Source organism: Melanerpes formicivorus, unplaced genomic scaffold, assembly GCF_026170545.1.
Source record: "Melanerpes formicivorus ecotype bairdi unplaced genomic scaffold, bMelFor1.0.p_v2 SCAF_8, whole genome shotgun sequence".
NCBI lineage: Eukaryota > Metazoa > Chordata > Aves > Piciformes > Picidae > Melanerpes > Melanerpes formicivorus.
The window spans coordinates 17,246,327-17,270,685 of NW_027142360.1; the positions used below are offsets into that span (position 1 = coordinate 17,246,327).

The 24,359-nt window shown below is 44.5% G+C and overlaps 1 protein-coding gene across 1 annotated transcript; it reads left to right on the forward strand.

Annotated features, from left to right (window-relative positions):
* The first annotated feature begins 7,144 nt into the window (after positions 1–7,144).
* On the forward strand, positions 7,145–7,711 carry ASCL4 (achaete-scute family bHLH transcription factor 4). The gene has a single exon (XM_068141695.1). It carries the CDS (start codon positions 7,145–7,147, stop codon positions 7,709–7,711), a length of 567 nt encoding a protein of 188 aa, XP_067997796.1.
* The last annotated feature ends 16,648 nt before the right edge of the window (positions 7,712–24,359 follow it).

The window sequence follows — 24,359 nt, forward strand, 5'->3', positions numbered from 1 at the left end:
GGCCGCTTCCGCCGCCGTGCGCCACATCCAGGAAGCGGCGCCACCGCCCCGAGGCTTGGCCACTTTCTCGCCTGCTGCCGCCGCCGGCGGGGTCCGTGACGGGCCCAGATCGGAGTGCCGAGGCAGGCCGTGCTGGCGCGGAGGAGCCGCCCGGGGGTTCTGATGCACCCCTCCTGGCCAGGCCAGGCCCTCCCTGACTCCCTGGCAGCCACCTGCCCGCCACAGCCAGCCTCCCAGGCAGCCACTGCAGGGCTCGGTAGCAGCCACCGTGCTGAAGGCCAGGGCCGGCCCACCTTCGAAGAACCTCGGCAGCATTTCATCCCTTTTCACTGCCTCATTTGCAGCGCCGTGGGAGCTGCTGGGGCGAGAGAGCGGGCCTGAGAGCTCCGTTGGCACGCCAGCCCTAAGGCAGCACCCCTGGCTTCGTCAGCTGACCAAAGCCTCCTGCTTGTGGTTGACAAGCCGCCGATGCCAGGAGGATGAGATGCTTGCTCAGGTTTTCCATGTGATAGGCTCAACTGTCTCACTGTTTTCTTGTTACACCTTTGTATCTTGTGTTTCCTGTCGTCCAGTACCATCGGGCTGTACGTGCCCAGCTCCCTTCTGGACATTGACTGTTGTTCAATTACCTGTGATTTATGGCTCACGTATAATTCTGGCAAGGGCTGCATTGCAAAGGAATCTTTTGATGTGTGAAAGCAGTTTTGTAGCTTGCTTTTGCCTGTGACACGTGGATATTCATCACATTAGCTGCTCAAATCAATCTACAAGTTCCTTAAGTGCCGAGGTGAACAGCTGTTCCCTGAAATACCATAATGTGCTTCTGTAATTTGATCGTGCCTGACACTTAAACGATGCCTCATTAAATGAGACATCCCTTGATAGGATGTCCACACAGGAGGAAGCTTAATGGTGTATTTCTGCCCACTACCTTTTGATCTAAAGAGCCTAAATGAAGGATCTGGAAGGATCATTTCCCATTCAGTACAAACCCATCAGTTCTTCCAGGTACAGAAACACACTCTCCTCATTTGGCTTTAGCTGTCATAAAGCTAGACGCTTTGTATACACTCATTCTTCAGGCTCACTCTGTAGATGAAAAAGAAACAGGCTATTGCAGAGGCTGCTTCATCCCATCCTGAGATAGGTGCTTGAGAATGTCAGAATTCCCTACGGAGCTGTTTCTCTGTGTCTATGGCCTGTAACTGGGACCCACGTAATTAGTTTAGACTAAATGTATAGCTTCAAGAGGACTACATTTAGGCAAAATAAATCCAGGACCCTGTCATTTGTGGCCAGAAGAATGACCTCATTTAGTTTATCACATATCCCACAACCTCTCCAGTTCTCCACTAAGCCAGATAATCCTTACTCTAACCATGATTGAGTGTATCTGAATTGGCCTACAAGCATTATTTCATCAACTCAAGAAAGAACTCATCAAGTCCTCAGGCTTTTAGGGATTGCTAAGCTTGCACTGTGGTGTTTATCTGTGTTTCATTTTTATGTGTGCAGTACCAAGTATTCACATGGTTGGTGCTAATACTTCATATCTTTCTCACAAACCTCAGCAAACAATTACAAGCCCAAAAGTCTCTCTGCATTCCCCAATACACAGATGACTGGGGACCTTCCAGTTTCAGTTGCCATCCTTACAACTTCACAGTTATTCTCAGTGGATCCCAGTTCTGTCCCAAAATGCTAGGTTGTCCCAAGCCCTCAGCTTGTCTTAATGCCAATTATGATAGTGTAAGTCTACCGCAGAACTGCCCTGGCACTGAAATCCTCACTCTTTCAACAATCTGAGCTGAAAGTAATACTTTGAGCCTATGAGCCAGATTGGATGTAGTCATACACAGATAAGAGTGTTTTTTCCTACTGTCAAACACGAGTCCTCTGAGATTCCAGCTTTTTTGTAGTCACGTTACTCTCTTGAACGAGTGATATCTTAACTACCAGTTTAAAGCACAAGTATCAAAGGAAGCCAGTGATAATATGAAGTGTCACTGAATGAGAAATTAATCTTTGTCTACAGAGATGTACTCTGCACGCCCAAGGTATCGTGATAAAACACATTGGAGAACTGTTTCTTCTGCAAGGGAAGATATTTTTTTATATATCAAACACTTTTATTATATGTGAAGTGTTTTGATAAGACAACTGCACTGTGTCCCCTGGAAGCTTAGTTTATTGACATTTATAGCAGTGCTTGCTGTGTGAGGAACAAATTGCAGAGCTATTTTTCAAGTCATCTTCAGATCCTGGAGACGTACTGAAAGATAAGGGAGACTTGTGAAACCATGGAGGAAAGAAATGCAGTAAGCACACTTCTTTAGTCCTCCCCTATTGTGTGAGCAGAGGTCCCTGCTGGACCATGACCAGTTCTCAATACAATAACTTCTCTTCTGCTATTGCAAATGTGCCCTTGGGTTCTCTTAGAGTGAGCAGAATTACACTGAATGAAGATTACACAGAAAGCAGTGGTTGAAGCCAACCATTTTAATGACCAAAATCTAAATTTCTCATACCTTTTCTTGGCCTGTCAGCACTTTGCAGGCCTGTATTTTGGTGACAGTCACAGTATGAAACCTGGGTAGCTTAGGTGTAGCTCTCACTTGTAGCTACAGAGCTGGAAAGAGATGGCCCATGCTTAAGGGTAAAACAGGTTTAGAGATATGCAAAACTATTCAATCCTGTATTTCTGGATCCCACTCTAAATTGCAGGTATTACTATAATTCTGTTGTATGCATTTAACAAGAGGAACTGTTAATTTCACAGTTTTATACCTCTTAATAAATTACAGCAGCCCAGGCAAACTGTGATATGTATAATAAACACTAGAAGTTATTATAATAAAATATAACAAAACCACAGTGTTGTGAGAGTCTCTTTTTAAACTTCTGATGTATTTTCCCTTTCTTCCTTCTCAGTAATGTGTTGACAGGTGAAATAGTTGAGACATCACCTGTTGGGAATTAGGTGGACTTACCTGTGTTCAGCTGACTCCTGTGTTTCTGCTACAGTATTTCCACTGATGGATTTCTTTTCAGATGCAAAGGGGCATGGTGCCAAGGAGAATCTGTTCCTTTGGGTAATTCAAAGTAATCACTCTAATGTCCATAGTATAATTCATCAGTCTGTGGAAGTGTGAGCTAGTTGAAGGTTCTTTTGTACAATGTTACTTCTTGCAGTTACTGTATTGAGATATATACAACTAAAAGAACCTTCTGGAAGGAAGATGCCTCAATGTTTTATTTTTAGGTGCATCAGAAATATTTCTTGTCTCAAAAATTAAGTGCATACAGTGAGGTAAAAAGAAGCAGAGAAGGAAGATAACTTGTTTGAATGCCATGGCCAATGGTGTATGTAAGGAATCTCCCAGTGTCCCCCATTTAAACTTTGTATTTAAAAACAATAGAAGCAGCCCAACATCCCCCCCCAAACAAACAAACCAAAGCAAAACACAGAACAATAAATAGAAACATTACAAATTCTGCCATTGTAGAGCAGTCCATAACACCTGATTTGTATCCCCTGGAAAGCAAACCAGGCCACCTTGCTTAATATCAGCATGGAGGATACTGCATTCTGGAGTCAAAGCATCATCCAGGCAAAGGTGTGAAGAAGAGTTAATTGGAGAAATAGTGTAAGAAAGAAAATCAAGGACTTCTCTTAGAAGAGTAACATTATCCATGTTGTCTTAACCTACAGAATCACCAAGATTGGAAGAGACCTCAAAGATCATCAAGTCACCACAGACCTCGTGACTAAACCATGGCACCAAGTGCCATGTCCAGTCCCCTCTTGAACACCTCCAGGCATGGTGACTCCACCACCTCCCTGGGCAGCACATTCCAATGGCTAAAAATTTTCTCAGTAAAGAACTTTCTCCTCATCTTGAGCCTAAACTTCCCCTGGCACAGCTTGAGACTGTGTCCTCTTGTTCTGGTACTGGTTGCCTGGGAGAAGAGACCAACCTCCTCCTGGCTGCAACCACCCTTCAGGTAGTTGTAGACAGCAATAAGATTTCCCCTGAGCCTCCTCTTCTCCAAGCTAAACAATCCCAGCTTCCTCAGCCTCTCCTCATAGGGCTTGTGCTCAAGGCCTCTCACCAGCCTCGTTGCCCTTCTCTGGACGTGTTCAAGTGTCTTAATGTCCTACTTAAACTGAGTGGCCCAGAAATGGACAGAGTACTCAAGGTGTGTCTTAACCAGTGCCGAGTACAGAGGCACAATGACTTCCCTGCTCCTGCTGGCCACATATCAAAAAGAATGTGTGTTAGCCTTTCCCATTGGTGGCCCCAGACCTACAACATTCACTGCATCTGCATGTGCAGATGTTAAAAAGGGCCTGCTTTGTGCAGAAGTCTCTACAGAATCAATACCTTGCTTTAAGCCTGGTCATGCTCTCAATGAGGATGCTCAGTGGCATGTCAGGTGCATTGGCCTTGTGCTGGCTCCCTGCCCTGGGGCAAATCCCTTCCAGAGCAAGCGGCATTAGACTGTCAAGAAGATTCAACAAAAGCCTGTGGCATATTTTCTTATTTTTCTTGCACACAAAAAAAGTCAGACTGCAGAGTCCATTCGATAGGAGATCAGCATCAATCATTTGAATTAACAAAAAACCATTTACCTGTCATTTTTGTTCATGTATTTCACTGAAGGATTAACATCAGGGGGTTTTCTGTAGGAAGAGCAGATGCCTGTTCAGCACAGGTGCAGTTCTGACACTCTGGGAAGTGCTAATGACCTGCCTTTACAGTAAACATAAAAAAAGAGGTCTGGTGGCAGGGAATGGTGCATTTGCATGACAGAACTGAAATGTAACTCTGCCTTTTGAACATGACTAGACTTCTGGCAAGGCCATGGAGGGCTATGAAGCATTCTGGCACCTGAAACAGTCCCCCCCACCCCCCCAGGAGGCATGCTTCCATTTCCTTTAAGGAATACTGCCAGAGAGCAGAGTTTCAAACCTAATGATGACACAAATCAAATGTCCTTTTCCTTCTGAATGAGTGAACGAGTTATTGTCATTTAAGCATTCAGTTCAAAAACATTTCTGCTGGACAGTGGTTTATAGTGGAAGTGATACTAAATAGCACAGAATGTTCTACCCTTTCCCAAGATTTGTTAAAAGGCAGAAAGGCTCTCTTGATTATTTCATCTGAAACAAGTCATATGTAATTCTTGTCTCACACCCATACCTTCCACCTGATCTAGGGCACATATTTTAGAAAGACATTTAGTTGTGACTGGAAAAGATCTCAACTCTTCATGAGATGCATTCGCTAACTCGTAGATAATGCTACAAACTTTGCAGCTTTAAACATTCAGCTGTTGCTACCCAGTGTTAGTGATGGAGGCAAAAGTAGATGGATAGCTGCCCTGTCTTTTGAGCTGTTTTGGTGCTGATCCTCTCCCTGGCATAGATCAGAGTCCAGGACTGTTCTCACCCATGTCTGTCTGGAATGTTCTGCCTGTATGTTCATCATACTTTGAAGATTACCATTGTTTTTTGAAGCTACAGAATAGGCCAGCAAAGATACAAAGGCTGACTTGAAAACGCACACTGACATCATCGCTGCTGGTTTCTGACTCAGCAGAGACAGATGTGCTTCTCGGAGTGGAGGATGTTGTTTCAGTTACTCATGCTTCTAAGGCAGTTTGGCATGAAAGACTGAACAAGGGCGGAAACTTTCACTTTGAGCAAAAGGACAGTTTTAACAGAGCCTACATGGCTGTACCTTTTCACATCCCTCTCTTCCCACAGCTCTCCCATACCAGAACGGTCAACTCCTAACCTGTTGAGGGGATGGGGGTTGAAAAAAGCAATTAACTGTGAAGATATGCCTTTGAGAAAAAAACCCAACCACCCAACCAACAACAAAAAGTGATGTTGCTCTTGAACAACAGTGTGGGAAAAGTCAAAGGTCTTTCAGTTGCTGCAGAGGAGGATCCTAAGCCAACAAGATATCTTAGAGGAAAGGCATGGATGAGGGCACGATGCCCTTTTACTTCCAAGAGTCCTTGTCTTTTGCCCACTTCTTGTCAAGCTGCAGGCAAACTGGAGGAAGCAGCACAAATCTGGCACAATAAAGAGGGATTTTCAGCTTCCCAGTGAAGGCAGTGTGCAGGGTCCATCAGGTAAGCCAATATATATGTACACATCTAGTAATAGCTACATAGGAGGCAATCAGGGCATCTCACTTTTGTATTTCTCTGAGGCAGGTGCTCATGGAGCTAAGCAGAACATTCCTGCAATGAACAGAGACGTGCAAAATGTTGCAGATTGTTACAAAATGCTCATGTTCAGTTTGTGAAACTCACACTTCTTGAAAAAGCCTCTCTGCAGGCGAAGAAAGCTGTTTCCTTCAGACGCTTGCACGTATGCATTCTTGATCTGACATGACTTGCAACCACAAGAGAGCACTCTTTCCTTTGAAGATTTCTCGGCTTCCCCAGAAAGCTAGAGACATGCCATATAAGTTTTGCAAACTGCTCGTGAGCCGTTTCAGTTAGACCAGAGCAGCCGAAAACAACAAAGCTTGCAGTTGTTTTTTTGGATTTCATTGTGAAAAGCCTTTGGGTAGTTTTCAGATGACAGAAGATCCTTGGTTCCTGAAAGGGAGGAGTTCTGCCAAAACTTTGAAGATCCCTGTAAACTTTGCAAATTACCCATCTCTTGGAGACAATTATATCAAACGCTATCGTGGATTACAATACATGAGAAGTGTTTAGAGCCTGGAAGATTATTTATGTTTGGCATTAACGCTTATGGTCATAATTTCAAGCGGGGAGGAAAGGAATACACGAGAACCCTCTTATTATCTTTTGAAATATGAAGATCAGAGGAAAAGAAGGGTTTAAAGTGTGGAGTGATGGTCCTCAAAACCTGTCTGTAAATTAGCTGACATCCTACATCTATAAAAACAACAAGGCTTAGAGCTGATTTCCAAGCACAGAGTGGACCTTATAAGTCATTAGCAGTGCTTTGAGATCTGCATTTTTATATGCCACAGGAGGAAATTGCAGCCTGCGGGGCAGAGCAGCTATAGCAAATGTTTCCTTCTTGCTTGGACTGATACACAAGATTTGGAAGCCAAATTCAGGAACTGATATTCCACGGGTGAGAAAAAGAAGAAGCATGGAGAACAATAAAGATGATGATGGACTATTGAACGGGATTGCGTTTCCAGGAGCTATATCCCTGGCAAACAGCCACGTGCATCCCCATGGGATCCCTCTGAGAGAGCCATTTGGGGTTCCCTTCCATCTGGACCCTTCTTACTGGGAGCAAACCTACAGTGGGCACACAGGTTGCATCTCCTACATCCCATTCCCTGGCTATGTGGGCGTCTATGACTATTCCTTCGAGCCTGCCTTCATTCGAAAGAGGAACGAGAGGGAAAGGCAGCGTGTGCGCTGTGTGAACGAGGGCTACACACGCCTCAGAGAGCACCTGCCCAAGGAGTTTGCTGACAAGCGCCTCAGCAAAGTGGAGACCCTGAGAGCTGCCATAAGCTACATCAAGCACCTGCAGAGCTTGCTGGACTGCCATCCCTTAGGGTCTAGCAGCAAGGAAACAGTCTCTGCCAAGGAGGTCCCAGAGGCTTGCAGTCCTGCTCCCCTGCGGGAGTGCAACAGTGATGGAGAGTCTAAAACCTCTTCAGCTTCATCCCCCTACAGTGAATTTGAGGAGACGGGCAGCTAGGTAATGACCTCTCTGGAGACAGAACGCTTCGAGTGCAGCTGAAAACCACATATAAAACCCTGGGGTTTTTTTTTACAGATGAAAATGAATACCAGGAAAAGGAAAGAGCTAGGGGGAACAACAACAACAACAGAAAAGGATATTGTCAATCTTCAAAGGACTTTAAATATTGTCTGTACAAAGATGATTTGTAAGCAAACAGATCTCTCTCAGGTTACTTCAGATGTGTTACTAAACTTCCTTTGGATTGTTAAAAGCGAAGCAACATTTGCATTCTACTTTGCATTCAGCTTTGATTCTGTTTCTCTATTTTCTACTGCCTTTCACTTGAGACATCAAAATCAAATGCATCCATTTTGAGACATTCCCCTCCCCTTTCTCCTTCTTCCTCCCTTAAGTTTTATTGTCTGTTTTTTTGTGACTGCTAGCCTGAGATGCACTGGGTTGCAAACACTCGGACTGGGAAAGGTAAGATTTGGATAATGTGTCTTTCCCTAACTTTATTTTTTTAAGGAAATTCACATAAATACTCCTATTAATGAAAAGACTATGAAAAAAAATAAAAATCTGGCTATATATAGCATCTTCTAAATGGAAAGAAACTACTTCTACATTGGACACTGGCTGTTTGGTGATTTTTCAAAGGTAATCTTTAGGAAAAGAAAATCTGTCACTTTCACTCTAAGCAGTGCCAGGAGGAGTGAAACAGTTCTGTGAAACTGCACCTTCAGAAGCAAAGCTCCACTCATGATACTGGAGGGGGGGGGGGGGGGAAGGGATGTTACCAGCCTTTTGTCTTTTTTGAAAATAGAGTTTATGGACAAAAGAGTCTTGATTGTGATTTTTGGCAGGTCAAAGATTATATGCTTAAAAATGCATTCCTGTAGTGGTTAGATGCTGGTGTGTACAAAGAGGGTAACATTGAATATATCAGTTTACATCTGTATGGAAGTGTGACTATTTGTCCTTTTGTTTAGAATATTGTATTAGTTTTTCAAAGAATACACCATTTAAAATCACTATCTCAAAATCTATGGAGTACCTTTACTTTAGACCATGAGGTGGAAGGTGAAAATTCCTCTCCAAAATTGCTTGAAAAATCTTCCTTTTTCCAAGGCCAGATTTAAATAACATCTAGCTAGGTGCTTAAACCCCATTCTGAATGTGGGGTGAACTCCTTCTTACCTATAATTCTCATAAACCTTTCAAACCTTTTTGGTTTTTTTTGTGGGCCTCATGTGGGTGAAATGGTTTTGTATCTTTCTGACTTTCCTTCATGTCTTGCTGACTGAACGCCTGAAAAAAAATACTTGTGCATAAATAAAAACAAATGCAGATCAAATACCTCAAAATGTGCCCATAAATTTCATTTCAATAAAACAACAAATTAATCCTGGCTGTGAGGTTTGGGTTTTTTTTCCACTTTCAGTTGCTAACAAATGAGAGAGCAGTGTTTGTAGGAGTAATGGACTTTCAGGAAAGAATTAAGAGAATGGATAGAAAGTGAATATGAACTGTTATCTCTGACACCAAATTTTTTAACCTATATTTCTAAGTCTGGATAAGGAGCAGGTTTGTGCTGCAGGAATCTAGTCAGAATTATTTGGGATAAAATTACACTGCTGATTTCTAGCAGACTTGTACACTTTCGGCTACTGTGTCCATGGCAGTCTCAGGTTCCATTCTATAACCTTTTCATGGTGATCTGCTTCCTTTTCTATTAACTGCTTTGTTTTTCTGAGGGCTCTGACTTCTGCAGGGTGTGCTTCCCAGACCCAAAGAGTAGCGGTCTAGTTACTTGGACAGTTCAGCTCTGGAGCCAAAGCTCTAATTTCTTAGTCTGTGTTTGTATTTTTAATCCAAGAAAGGGGAGGAGGGCAAGGTAGTGGTCTGAATGTCTGATTAGGATCCAGCATTTTGAGTCTTTTTTGTTTTGGTTGGGTTTGTGTTGGTTTTTTTTTTCCCCTTTCCTTTGCAGTCTCTGACAAATTCTACCTCTCTCTCTGCCTCAGTTTTGAGGTTTCTGGAAATATGGTAGTGCTGCTGGTAACTGTCGGTAAGCCTGAATTGTACTTCCCCTTCAAATGAGAGATCAAATCTCTGTTATCTATGAAAAACATACACAACCTCAGAGTAGATGAGATGAATTCTGTGAAACATACAGTTGTTTGTTAAGCATAACGAAGATGAAAAGTGGTCTATATACATATAATGACAACAAATAGCCAAATCAAACTGAACAACTACAAATAAATACTGCAACTACAAATAAAAACTGCAACTACAAATAAAAACTGCCAGTGTGGCCATTACTTCCTGGGCAGGACACATCAGATACTGCCCCAAAGAAATGTTTCTGATAGATGGGTATCACAGAGGCTTGACTCCTGCAGGGATATATTCAGGAGTCATAATCCTCTGACTTCCAAATACCAGACAGATGATACAGCATACCACCTTCTCCATGATCAGCTAGTCAGGCTGGCTGGAGAAGGATACTAAGTTGTGTCTCTGTTCCATTTCATCTTCATCTCGCATGAGATGTTCCTCAACAGGAGTCAAACAGAGTGGAATGCATCATACCTTGGGCCTGTGCTTGGCCATTGCCACTGTAGGCTGTTTCTTGCCATGTGAGACGCAGGCTGATCTGCTACATGTCTAGATGGGATTGGTTTATTTTTTTGCACATATTTAATGCTCTACAATCAGAACCAAACACTGATTTGGTGAAATATCACTCTGGAAAAGGCCTCTGGATCTCAAATCAAGGAGTCTGATTAAAAATCTATGTTTTAGTAAAGCTGCAGCTACCTTTTTTTCTTTGTGTTATACATCTTTAACAGCTTTGGAGGTAGGCTTAAAGTACCTCCAAACCCAACCTCAGTGCTGAAGATGCAAAAACTGAAATGTTTCATGTAGCTTAATTTAACTTTAAAATAAAATTATTTTCTGGAATGAAAAGAAATCTTTCCCATGGGACAAGGTTGTCACAGGCTGAACCACTCTCCTTAGGCAAGTTGGACATTTTTAGTTCTCACAGTTCCTGTTGTCATGCAAGCCTTTTATAGACTTTTAACATAAGGAAGTAAAAAACAGCTCAAGATTTCCCAAATATGGATCAATGCTTAATACAGGTGTCAGGAAAGGTTTATAGTGAATGCTACATTTCAAAAGCTTTCTTAAGCTGTTTCTGTCTAGACAAAAGTTTTCTTCAAAGCTTCTAGAGTGTACCATTATCAGACTGAAAGCAGACAATGATCCCAACTTGTCACCATGAGAATTAAAGTTTTCATAAAGATGGTGACCAGAAGAATTCTCTTCATGTGGTGCAATTACTATTTACAAGAAAGGTGAGCACCGATATCTGTAGGCAGCCATGCTCAAGTTTTATCAAACTCCTGCACACCAAATGCAGACACTTTCATCTTTCTATCAAATGTGAAAAAACCCACACATCTGAAGTCTTCCCTCTTCTCTCATTAAATTACAAATCCATTTGCTCCTTGATATTATCAGCATTTGAAAGATGTGTAATCCTGGCCATGAGATTGCTTTTAATCCTCTAATAGCTATTTAGCTGATTTCTTTGTAAAAGCCCATCCACACTCCTTTCATGTTATATTACCCAGGGTCAATAGCATGGCCAGAGAAAGCCAGAAGGCACTATAGAAAAGTCATGTTCAGACAGTAAAACAATCAGGGCAAATTTATCTCTCTGGAATAAACTAACAGGGAAAGTCCACACAAAAATAAAGATTCTTTGCAAACATTTGCCATCAGCATACTTGGGAAGGAAACAACACGAAATCCAAAATATTTTGCAGAGAGATTTTCAAGTTGCACCAGTAGAAGAGCCCTGCTGAAGTCAGCTGAGGCCAATCACAATAGCTGATCAGGGTCTTAAGTCTCTCCAAAATAAATTGTAAGTGCATATAACTTCAGCAGGTGCTCAGCACTAGTAAGTCTCAAAGTACAGAAAAATGGCTACATAGCAAGAGGTAAGTTTGTTCTAGACAAATGGGGAGCAGACAAACAACAAGACTACATCTGTATCCAGCTCTTCCACAAGGCTGTCCAGCTGCAGCTTTGAAAGCTCTGTAAACACAGGATGAGCAGCATTCTCCATCAGCCTGAAGGTGTGCTTGTGGGTAAAAATCTGCTCTAAATGCTTACTCATTTATTTCCCACATGGTTTTTATACATTCTTTCTACAGCATGAGGAATACATCCACAAACAGAGCAGTGGAAAACTTCTCCAAGTTGTCCCTCCTGGAAGAACAAACTAGAAGAGTAGGATTCAACAGGGTCTGTTTCAGCATTCACACTTCAGTAGCCTCGAGCTCTAGTATCACTCAAAAAATTGCCATTTAAAAAGCCAAGACAAAAAGCACACCTGGGAAAAGGCAGAGGAACTTACCACAGGAGCTTTCAAGGAGCAAGTCTGTCACTGAACTCAAGTGAGCTTTTCTTACTGGATAAAGCCCTGTATGACAGTCACCTGGTGTCACACCTGTGCTTGGTTATCACCCTTGGTAGAACTTGTACCTCCATGGCCTGAGCACACAGCATAGCTGCTACTTGAGTATATGAAGGGCATGGATAGTTCATGGGCCTGGGCTGATGGTGAGATTCAGAGCTGTAGCCTGGTAGTGAGGTACATACAGCCATGGGAGTTAAAAACCTTTGCCCAGTTGCAAAATAAGTTGCAAACTGAAGTGAGCAACAGCAAAATCTCAACTCAGGAATGGACAGAATAAGTATGTGCAGAGGCTGGATTTATCTGATATGCTTCAGAGGAAAGGCACAAGAAAAGGTTGGTTTAACTGGTTTCAATTTATTTCTCACATCTTAAACAAGAATCATTCTTCCCCAAGAAACACAGTAGATGCATATATACAAGATGGAAATGCCAGGGTACCCACGACCTGGCCCTGGAGCAGAGCTCTGTCACTGTGCTTTTATTGGGGAGACCAGGAGCTTCATGCAGACTTGCACCTTGCAAAGCCAAGACAGCCTGGTCTGCTTTCCAACGGAAATAAAGCTTAAACTATGCTCTGTGAAGTGTCTTGTCTCCAAAAGCTTCTGATCCTTTGGCTGATTTTCAGGCAATCCCCATGGGAAGAGAGCCTCAAAATGCAAGCCAAATTGTTTAACTTGTTGCTTTTTTTTTTTATTTTAAACTCAAAGCAGGGGTTTGGTAGAGGTTAGGAGCCCAGCTCTGGGCATACAGCTCTGGGCAATGAGCTGTGGTGCGTCATGCTGGGTCCAATCCCTGTGCTACTCAGTTGCTGGAGGCCTCAGCCCCTGGGGCAGACACAAAAAAACAGGTAGTTCATCTGCCCTTTAGCCATTTTCAGTCAAAACTTCATGTATTCATGTAAACTTTCAAGGTCAAAACACCCATCTGTGAAGCTGACTCATTACCACCACTGTCTTTAGGTATGCCTGAGGGGGCCACTACCCCCAAAAGTGTGGGTTACAGGGGTGGGGAGCAGCCAGCAAGCCTGTATTTCAGTTTGGATTCCCTTTTTCAAAGTTTTAGAGCCAAATGTGTGCAACTCACTGTCATTTAGGAATGATCCTGCATTTACTGAAACTCTAAGAGTAAAGTTTATGTTACCCTGGATAAGATATATTGGCATGGCTTGGTATTGTTTTTTTAGCCAGGCTAAAAAGAAGTTTAGGATTCCTTACATCTCTCTGACGGCTTCTTCCTTGAAAATTTTGGAGACCCTTCAGCTCACTTCAGATATGACTGTAAGCAGAGGTCTCAAAGATGTGACATTCCTACACAGTTTGTGAATACTGGTGACATCAGAGTAGAAAGACATGCCAAATTAGAGTCCCTACAAAGGGGAAAGATAACATGAATTGTCTTTTCAGCTTGACAGCTAGCCAGCCTGTGGGCACTAGCCAGCTATCAGCAAGCAAATGTGCTTTGCACTGATATAACATACTACCTCTCTCCTGTTCTGCTGGACTCAGGGGAAGAAAATATGTATATTTTGAAGGAGTTTTGGATTTGGGAGGGGAAAGCTAAACAAATAGTCTGTGAGTGGTTTATGAGTTGAAAATGCGGGGAAGGTAGTGGGCAGTGAAGCCTGGGAGCATAGAACATGTGTCCAAGCCAAGCTATATTTGGTGTGCTGCTCACAAAGCACCTTGCTTGTCCCCATTATTTTATTTAATGCAGTGTGGTTCTGGGCATATAAAGCAGATTTTTGTATTCCAGAGCTGTCAGCTTTTGGCATTGAATACTAACCAATCTCTTCCATCTGCACTGAGATCACAAAGAGAACAAGTAGTTACAAATAAATGGAATTTTCCCATCTTTTTATGTATCTGCTTTACTGCCAGCATTATGCTATAATTAGGCTGTTCCCTGGATGTAGCTTTTTAAATTTAAGAAGCACCAAAGAACTCTCAGGCTCAGCTGCAGAGGGTTTATCCCAGAGGAACACTCATGCAGAGGTGTTAAAGCTCACTGGTGCTTAATGAATGAAGCTGATAATAAACTGTGCAGTGTATAAATGAAATAAACCAGATGTACAAACACAGGAATATGTGTGGTGTTTATGCATGGGAAAAGGTGGAAGCATGACAGAAGGGAGGGAGAAAACAAAGTGGGTTTGAAGTGTGGTACACTGCTTGATACTACATCAGCTGCGTGGTTGAAACAAGGGGAATAGGAACGGATCAGATATGGCTTTGAGGAGGACTAATTCCTGAAAAAAACCAACCCAACCCAACCAACCAACAACCAAAACACCCCAAGGACATAAAGAGAATATATTTGCAGGGAAACCTTGTGGAAATATAAAAAGGCTATGAGATATTGCAGAGCAGAAGCAGTAACAAGTGCAAGCAGAGCAGCAGCTCTTACAGAGCAGGACTTAGAGGGAATCATAGGAATGGGTAGAAAGAGGCATGATTTCCACCCTGGCCTCACCATCAGCCAGTGCAAGTATTTTTCCACCATTTTAAGTGCTTTCTTCCTTCCCCTGACATACTTCACCTCCTACACTGGGAGGGAAGAGTGGTCCTGCCCCATCCCCCACATCCCTTCCCACTATGGGGGCCTGGCTTTGCATTTTTAGCCCAGGAGTGACATGAGATGTGCTTCTCTAAAGAGGATTCAGCTTTAACTCCTGCGGTTTTGCTGTCTTCAGGCATCCCTCATAAGCTTGGCCATTATCTGTTGCATCTGCTGTCTCTGTCAAGAAGTAGAAATGAGGTGGGGCAGGCTGGGACTGAACTACAAGGATGGGTCTAATTCTGAAGGAGCAAAATTGCCTAGTGTTGAGAGTAAGAGGAGCCCAGCAGATAAAAGCTGGGGCAAGGACTCTGGGCAAAAGCCAAGCATAGAAGTCCCTCTTAGATGAGGAGTTGTACCACTGCATCCGTCCTCCTCCTCCATCCTCCAAGCTGAGAGTCACAAGTGCTGTTGGAAATTATGGGGACGCTGTGCTGGGCATCACAGGGCAGAGGGAAAGTGCTGGCTATGTGAACAAGCCTGATTTATCTTCCTTTCTTGCTAACATTTCTCTGCTGATGAAGGTGGTCATGCCTTACAGCAGCTGGGCAGAAGGTAGGCAGGGAGCTGCTTTAAAAGCAAAATCTAAATTAAGATTTGAAAAGCCTAACCCCCATCCAAAAAGAAGAAGCCATATGATTTTACCAACAGCCATTGTGTAAAAATGGCTGAGATCACAGCATTTGCATGATGGTGACTCTGTCTGTCTGCACTTCAGTCGCACTTCAGTCACACTGTTTACTTGCCTGCCATCACTTCTTGTTCATCTTTCCTTGATCATCATTGCAAAATGCCTCCAAGCGTGTTTCTTATCAAAGTGCTGAGCAGTTGTGAGCAGACTGTGCTCTAGCTGAAGAGCGGAGGGGATGATTACAGTGCTCAGCCCACCTGCTGTCAGGAGCTGAGTGATAAACCCAGATTGCTGCAGCCTGGGTTTTCCCTCTGTTTCAACAACAGCATGGCCATCCTCTTGCCTGTGTACTGGTAACTTCAGCTGATCTTGCCTCATCTCTCTAGACAACATCACTGAGCTGCCCCTGTATGGTTTTACCAGTAGCTGGTTGGAGACATGAGACTGCTGTGAGTGTACTGGGCTGCTTGTTCCCTGTGTGAGTGCAAGTGTCTGAATCCCCTCTGCTTATAGATAAATCTGGTTCTGAATGTTACCAGCTCTGGTATTGTAGATCTGGCATCTGCATTCCGTTCCGTTCCGTTCCATTCTATTCTATTCTATTCTATTCTATTCTATTCTATTCTATTCTATTCTATTCTATTCTATTCCATTCCATTCCATTCTATCCCATCCCATGCTGTGCTATTCACACATATTACAGGTATATCAAGGGTGGTGGGGACAAAGGAATCTCTCTGCCAGTCTGGCATGCCAATGATGACACTGGCACCCTACTGCTGACTAATGCAAAGCATTGCTGAAGCCAGGCAAAAAGCCATGAAAAGCCCTGCTCAATTCCACTACTGCCTCCCTCAGTGCCTCGGCCACAGCAATACTCTCCCAACATGGCTGAGTGATGCTTCACCCCTGGTTTGCAGGGACAAAGCCCCTTGCAAGCAGCATTGGAACATCCTGTTAAGACAGATCAAAGCTGAGCACCTACAGCGTGACAGAATGTACAAATGTGAGGCATTTGCCTCTGTTTATGTGCAGCATGCTCCGTAGCTTTGCATTTTGCAGCGCTATGAAAGCTTCAAGAGCTCCATTTACATTAACAAGCCCATAAAGCATAAGGTTATTAAATGTTGTTTATAGTAGTCTGTCTGAGAAGCTTATTCAGTTAACAGCTGGTTCAATTTGTACTAAAAGCAAGTTTCACGAGGGCAGCAAGTTGTATCCATGTGTGTTGGGGGAGCTTGTGTTGAAAGGGCAAGAAAAACAGCAGCAATGCCATCACCATGCAATGTCTGAATGACTCTGTAGTAGCAGTGGGCAGTGTTTTCAGAGAGAAATGAAACTTGTTTGCTGCATGATTTAAAAGCAGCATTGCATTTGAACCTTTTAAATTTTCTTTTGGGTAAAACTTTCCCAGCATTGGTTACTTCCTGCAAGCTTCAGTAAGGCCATTGTCTAAAAGAGCACATTTCACATTTGTGTCTTTGGTGAAGAAGTCACAGTTTAGACCATTTCATCACCTAGTAATCACCACAAAACTCTAATAAAGTTGTTATGTATATGAAATAATGGGTATCAGAAGCTGTGCCTGGGCATGAGATGGTCTGGCAGAGTGAGGGTTAGTGCAACACATCATGTGGGCCAAGCATTTGCAGAGAGCAGCTGGACAGGAGCAACTAGAAAAGAAGAGTTTAGACTGAGTTAGAAGAGATGTCTGTTGACATGCTGGGAAAGGATCCCAAGGTTTCACCCTCATGGTCCTACTGGAAATGTTGCACTAAGAGCACATTCACAGTTTCAGGGTTTACCACACCCCCCACCCATCCTCCCCTGTTTAAAAATAAGGCGGAGTGAAAAAACTTAAAGTCTTTGGAGAGTCAGTGAGATCCTTGGAGGATCAGATGTTTGGGGTTTTTTTCTGAGACTGCTTGGGATGGAGCTCTTTGGAGAATAGGCTTTATGGAGACATTTCCAGCACAGCTTTGTTTCAGCCAGGTAATACATATAAAAGTGTTACAATGCAGGTGCTCCAAAGGGAAAGTGTGTGCATGCCAGGCAAGAGGACAGCACCAGGCATATATGCTACCTGGCATATTATGCATGTGAGACAATACCTACATAGTTAAATCATATCCCTCTTTTCTTTCTTGATTTTTTTATCCTAGGTTCAGTGTGACAGACTCACCCCCTCATGAAATATCTGGCAACTCCCTCCAAGTCTTGAACTCTATCCAAGTGATAATTATATCTGTTTGAAATTCAGGAGCCAAGAAGTAGCCCCCAGCCACTCAACAAAGGCTGCTCCAGCGCTCCGAGGAAGCAGTGCCGACACTTCCCTTCTCCTTGTCTGCCTCCTGCTGAAACACATTTGCAGAGTTTCCCAAGCCTCTGAGGCTTTTCCAGAGATCTGGTGGAACCAGACCCAGTATCTCATGAAGTATCATTGCATGCAAAGACAAAGAGAGACCCTCACGGGCATAGTTAGTACAGACAAACCTTAATGGCCGCTTTTTTTTTTTTCCCCTCCAGTTGCAAATGTATAATTAATCTCAGTTCAAATTTACATGTTTGATCTGCTTCTTTTAGGCTTCAGATGTCTTTGAAGGAAGGGGAAGCTGAATTTGGATTTGATTTGGAATACTTAGGATATGAGCAGATCCCCTCTGCCCAGCGCTGGTCAGATGTGGAGACCTCCTGGCTTGCAGATGTGGGGCAAGAGGGCAGGGGTCAAACTGGGCTGCATGAGCCCCTTCACCTCGAGCCACCAGTTCTCTGGGTCTCCCATGAGTGGTGAGACCTGCAGCCCAGTAGTGGAAACCTTCTGCAGACAAGAGGAGCTAATCCTTTTGCAAACAGACCCTGCAAGTCCACACTCCTGCAGTAAAAGAAATGAAAGGCACAGAGATGAAAAACATATCCACTTCAAACAGGGAAATTTCCATTTGAAGTGCTGTCTTGAGTCAAATCCTCCCCAGAAGCAGCACTTTTTTTCCCCCCTCAGTAGTGTGTATCAATTTCTTCCAACAACAGTTTCATGGCTTCAGGATAAACAAGCCCAACTCCATTGGTGTTATATTTTACAACTACAGACAGACCATGGAGATTAAAATTCTTTGGCTGAGTCACCAAAGATGGAGAGGGGGAAGGTGAGTCAAGTCTGCTGGACCTTGTGAAAGGAGGCTTGAACACAAAACAAGTAGAATCCAGCCTTTCACCTAGGGTGCTGACATGAAGGCTGGGCCTTGCCCCATGCCTGGAGGAGGGTGAGTGCAGGCAGCAAGAGCAGGGCTAAGGGGAGACTGGCACAAAGGGCTCTGTGTGCTTCAGAGACAGCAGATGTGGCTTCTTGCCCTTACATGGCAGCTGACCCGGGGCTGGGGAGGCCCTGGGGCTCTTCTCACTCTTTATGGTGCAACATGGTGGTAGTTTTAGGCTGTCCCTTTAACTTTTTTTTCCACAGATCCTGAACAGAAAGCAGTAAAATGTAACTAAATCACCATTGGGTGTAAAAAGGAAAATAATTATAATAATTTATCATTTCCCTGGCAAACACAAGTACTTGAAGAGAATAATTTCTGATTGATCCACAAGGGTTTTGGTTTGTTTTGTTCTCCTGCTGGATACAAAGGCTTCCCTTAAGTGTTTTCTTCCCCAAAGTGTGACATTTTGGTTTGATCTCCAGATTTATTTTAAGTGCTTCATGAAGTAAAGTGAAACAAAACCCTGCATGTTGACACATACTGCTTAAGTGTTTCTGGATGAAAACTTCAGTCAAACAAACACTGTCCCTTTTCCCAGACCACCCTCCTTTTGCACCTTCCCAGCTAAACCCCCTAAGGAACTGGATGTGAAGTCTAGATGAATGAAATATGCTTCAGCAGCAAACTCAAAATCTTCTGGAGGAAACCCACCCTGTGGCACCCTAGCTTGCCCTGGAAAACTGCCTCCACTGGGAGGATAGCCAGGAGGAGCTGGGTTTGACCACTGGTGGAAACCTCTCTGCTTAAGTTTGCCTTGTGCACAACTTTAATACCTTTGTTCAACAGGAACAGGAGCTGTCCAGAAGCCGCCACCAGCTTTACAGTGCATGCCTTGATATTGCATCAGATGACAGTTTTGCACCTCATCACCCAGCCCAACCACCACTCCTCCACACTAGACATTAGCCTTACAAGTCAGGGAGACAGGGACAATTCTGGCCTAACACTGGGACATTCAGCAGAACTCTTCCAAGACTATTTGCTGGCTGGCTACACAGATGATGTCAGAAAACTTTGTAACTTGCTTCACACTCAGAGTCTAGATAAAGGAGGATTCAAATCCTACAGGTCTGTCCTAGCCCTTTTCCTAAATATCCTGCTCCAAGTGACACTGGTCCCTGCTGAGACAGGCTTGTAGAATTATGGTGAGAAGATGCCTAGAAGATTTCCCTACCTGTGCCATTAGGACTAACTAGGTTATGAGCTCCCATTTCTCCTTTGTGGATCTATTTTTCTCATGGCTGATTTTTTTTGGGGAGTGGGGGGGCAGCCGCACAGTCTGGATGCTCATCAGGGCACTTCCTTTCCTCAGCAGACTGGTCAGCTCCTGGGCATTGCATGGGGTGACTTCAGATTGCAGAGAGCAATTCTGGTCTCCCAGGCTCTCCTCCCAGCACTTCTTGTCTATGTCTCACCTGTTTACTAGCTTTAGCCTGCTCCCATGCTGTCCTCTACTCTTGCAAAATAAGTCCAGGATGCATCTACATCAAGCAGTGGGGCTTTGTATGTGAGGAAGGAGAGGTTGTGTCTTCACCCTTGTGGTGGAGACACTGGGACCCAAACATCCCCTTCAGCACCATGATACTCTTTCAGTTTCTGTCCCTTAGCACATGAACACATGGAGATGGTGAGCACAAGGCGTGTTAAGCACTTCACACGACTCTAGTTCCTGTATCCTCAGAACACAAAGGAATTTAGACACCTCACTGGCACTGACCTCAAGGTGAGGACCTGTTGCAGAGGCTCTGCTTTGTAGCCAGAGGACTGTGAATAGCATTTTTAAGTTTTGCAATGACCACCTGAAACTCTGAACAGCTTACAAGGTCTTCTGCTTTCAGTTTAGATTGTCAGAGGAACGAACACTTCGTTCCAGCAGTGCCAGAAGCTGCAGGGGAAGCCAGGCATGCAAGACAGCGATATGCCTGCAGGGCTAGCCCTGAGCGTGCTCTGCAGAGGGGTACTGCCCTGCTCAGCAACACTCATAGGTGCGGAAGGAGATGATCCCTGAATCAGAGCTTGGTGTTTAGATAGGAAAGACCAATAAAAACTGAGAGTAAAGGAAATTATTTTTATCCTCGTTTGCAGGCAGGGCATCAAGATGTAGGAAAATTAAGTGACTTGGCACAGGCTGGACAAGTTTGTGATAGATAAAGAGCACTGAAAGCTGCTCTCTGGATATGTACCCAAGTGCCTCAGCCTTACACTGAACTTTCCTCTCCAGGAATGAGTCTTCGAAAGAGGATTCACTTTCTGCCTGAGGAGCAGGGAGAAAAGAAGACAGCAATGGTGCTGCTATTGATAATCATCAAATAGTTTGAATTCCTGCCTGAGAGACAAGGAAACGAGTATTTGTCTCACAAACAAGCTTCATGTTTTTCAATCAAGGTAAAACTTTTGCATTATCCACTGACCATTAAAGGAAGAGCTTGAGGGGTCTGGCAGGAAGAGCAGTCAGAAGCCTGCTATCTCCTGAGCTAACAGGATTTGTGGTGCCCTTGCCCAGGTTACCTGCAGCCCTGGGACTGAGGTGGGGAGAGATGGGGGAACAGGAGTGATGAGCCCTCTCCAGCACAGTGTGGAGATCCTAGCATGCCACATGTCTGTGAACAAGGGTCTCCCTCTCTGCTTGCCTCTCTGAGGCCCAGGTGGATGCCCGATGGACACTGCAATCCCCCGAGACCTCTTCGCTGGTTCCATGGAGGTGCTCACTGGGGCTGCAAAGGCAGGAGAGCACACAGTGATACCTGTACTGCCCTGTCAGCACCCAGTTATTCCCTGCCAACACAACACTATGTGTATCATGGGCTGGGCAAAGAGGTTTCCACTGGTGAGATTTCCCTTCCTCCCTAGGGCTCAATCTCCCCACCACAGGCTTTGGCCCTGCAGACACATAGAGGCATATATCAGGAAGCAGATGGACAAAATCACAGTATCACAGTATCACTTAGGTTGGAAAGGACCTCGAGGATCATCGAGTCCAACCTATCAACACAGACCCCATGACTAGACCATGGCACCAAGTGCCATGTCCAATCTCCCCTTGAACGCCTCCAGGGTCGATGACTCCACCACCTCCCTGGGCAGCACATTCCAATGCCGAATGACTCGCTTGGTGAAGAACTTCCTCCTCACCTCGAGTCTAAACCTCCCCTGGCACAGCTTGAGACTGTGTCCCCTTTCTGAGCTTGACTCAAAATATGCAAATAGAGAAGAAAATACCCAAAATCCTCCAAAAAAATCAACATTGAGAAGGAAGTGCTCATCACAGTCCTTTCTGAATCTGCCTGATAAAAAACACTCTTAGAGGTGAATGGAGAAAAATCCCTTTAGCAACAGCTACAGTATAAATACTCTCAGGGCAAAAAGATAATTTATAGCCATACTTTTTTTTTCTTCCCCATCCAAGAAGTGGTTAAGGATTTGGCAGGCCAACAGTAGAAGAACTGATCAGCCTACCTGTGATTCTGAAGCTTGATAACTTGTCTGTGAATGCCACAAATTTATATCCCAACAATAATAAGCATTAGTCAAAAGTAAAACAACCAGGGTGCCTTTTTTTTTTAAAGGAGATTAAAAGCACAAACAGGTTACAATTCTTAAAAGCCAAAGGCTTTGTAACCAGATGATTTATCAGTAAGGTATTCCTCCAGCTGGGAAACCTACTTTTGCCTTCTGCTTAGAACTGTGAAAAAGTTAGGGAATGTTATTATTTCTTTTTGTCAGTATAACCTAGAGCCTGCTACCTGAGGACTGAAACAGAAGCAGAGCACAGTGCTGGTATCTGGAGACTGATTGCTGCAACCATAGTTGCTTGCCACAGGGAGCTGCTTGCCAGGTTTTGATGACTGGTCTATATCCTTCCCTCTGCCATGGGCATTGAAGAGCAACAATTTGGGGGTAGAAGCACACTTGAGTGCTGGTGCTGACAAAGAGGAGTTAAGGCCAAGGTCTGTGCAATCCCTCACACACTGCAGGCTAGGCAGGCTTCAGAGATCCAGATGCTCTTCCATCATTTCAGGTACTCTTACTAGCTTGCTTTTTGTTTCCCTCCTTTCCCTCTGAAATTTCGTCACGAAACCTTAATGTTGTCCTCAAGTGTGCACATTCACATCTGCTGGCAGGCTGCTGTTCTCCCTGGGTGGCTCTTCCCTACAAGGGTGCTCAGGCTGACAATCTCCTACCACTTAATTGACTCAGTAATAAGGTCTAATGCATCGGGGCTTGGACCTTATCGCACACAAACCCCCCGCCGCATCTTCCCCTGCAGAAGCTGCTCCCCTCCCACCCCTTGGGTGCCTGGGGGGGCTCCCTCCCCATCTATTTCTTCATCCCCTCCCTACACTTGGCATGGAAACAGGTTGCTTGGGTTTGCACTTCAGAGGGAAGTGCAGAAAGCTCAACCTACTTGACTTCCCAACACACGCAGGCTTGCTGGGGCTAAGAATGGGGGGGAGGAAAGAGGCTGGGCTCAGCCCCCCAACATGAGGCACAGCTTGTGCAGGGGCAGAAAAAAGGAATCAGTGTCTCAGTTTCATCAGGCAGCAAGGGAGGGAAGAAAGGAGGAAAACATTTTCCCCACTTCCATCCACCTGCAGGGCAAAGCTGAGCCTAAGCAGACAGCACAGTGGTGTCTGTAGTTCAGCTGGGGTGGAGGAATGGAGGAGAACAGCAATCCAGGCTGCCCCTGGCACCTTTCTTTAAGAACAGGCTCCATCACAAAAGGCTGATTCAAACACCTCACAATGTGAGGACAGTCCAGCCTCTGCCTGTCTTCTGCTAAGCTAGTAAATGTTAGATTAAGTGCTGTCGGATGAATCTGTTTCCCTTTCCTGGTTCTAATCTCTGCAATTAAGACTAGTGATTATTTTGGTTTCTGAACGTTATATACAATGTGGACCATAGCAATCTCCTGGGCTTTGGGAACAAGGGTGTAGTAAGATGGGGATGTGCTCAGTGCCTCAAAAGCCAGGAGCAGCAGCATCTCAGATTGGGGGGGTGCTTGGTTGGTGCCTGGGGAGGAGTTGTTTATCTGCCTGGGGTCTTTTCTGTGCCCTCTCCCATCTCCTGTACCTCTCAGCACTCCCCTCACTTCACTGAATGACCCCTATCCTGCTGTTATGTATCACAACTAAACCAAAACCAAACAACCACCAGAAACCACATAATTATCGGTGGTTAGGTTAGGTGCCAGGTTACCATCTTCCCCTCCCTCCCACAGCACAGAAGGTGAAGCACCTGTGCCCAGTGTTGCCCTGGCTGGGCAGCTGCAGAGCTCCTGCTTTTCTACCATATGCTTCCCACAGTCACCTCTCCCGGCAGAAACCCAGAAGCACTGGTGATGAAAATCCCTTGCACTAGGACAGGGCTCAAGAGGGCAAAGCAAATGCCAGCTATAGGCAGGGCCCTCTGCTTAACTGCAGCCTTCCTTCTGCAAGCAGGGGAACATGCTGGCACATGCTGCAGGAGAGATACTGCTTTGTCTGATTGCTTTGAAGACTGGCGGGTGGAGGGAGAAGAGAAGAGGCCAGTTAAGTGTGTTTATGTTTGAGAGGAACAAAGGACAGCGGAGGAGAGGGTGGGGGTGCCTGTGCCAGAGATGTGTCAGAGATCACTTGTTCCTCCTGGGCCAGAACACCAGCCTGGGACCACCAGCAGAGGAGGAAGCAGGGAGAGGAAAGTTAGAGAAGAGGAAAAAAGAAACCTCCTAGGACTTAGGATAGTGGTAAA

Coding starts and splice junctions, on each gene's coding strand:
- ASCL4 (XM_068141695.1), top strand. CDS start 7,145: ATGGAGAACAATAAAGATGATGATGGACTATTGAACGGGATTGCGTTT.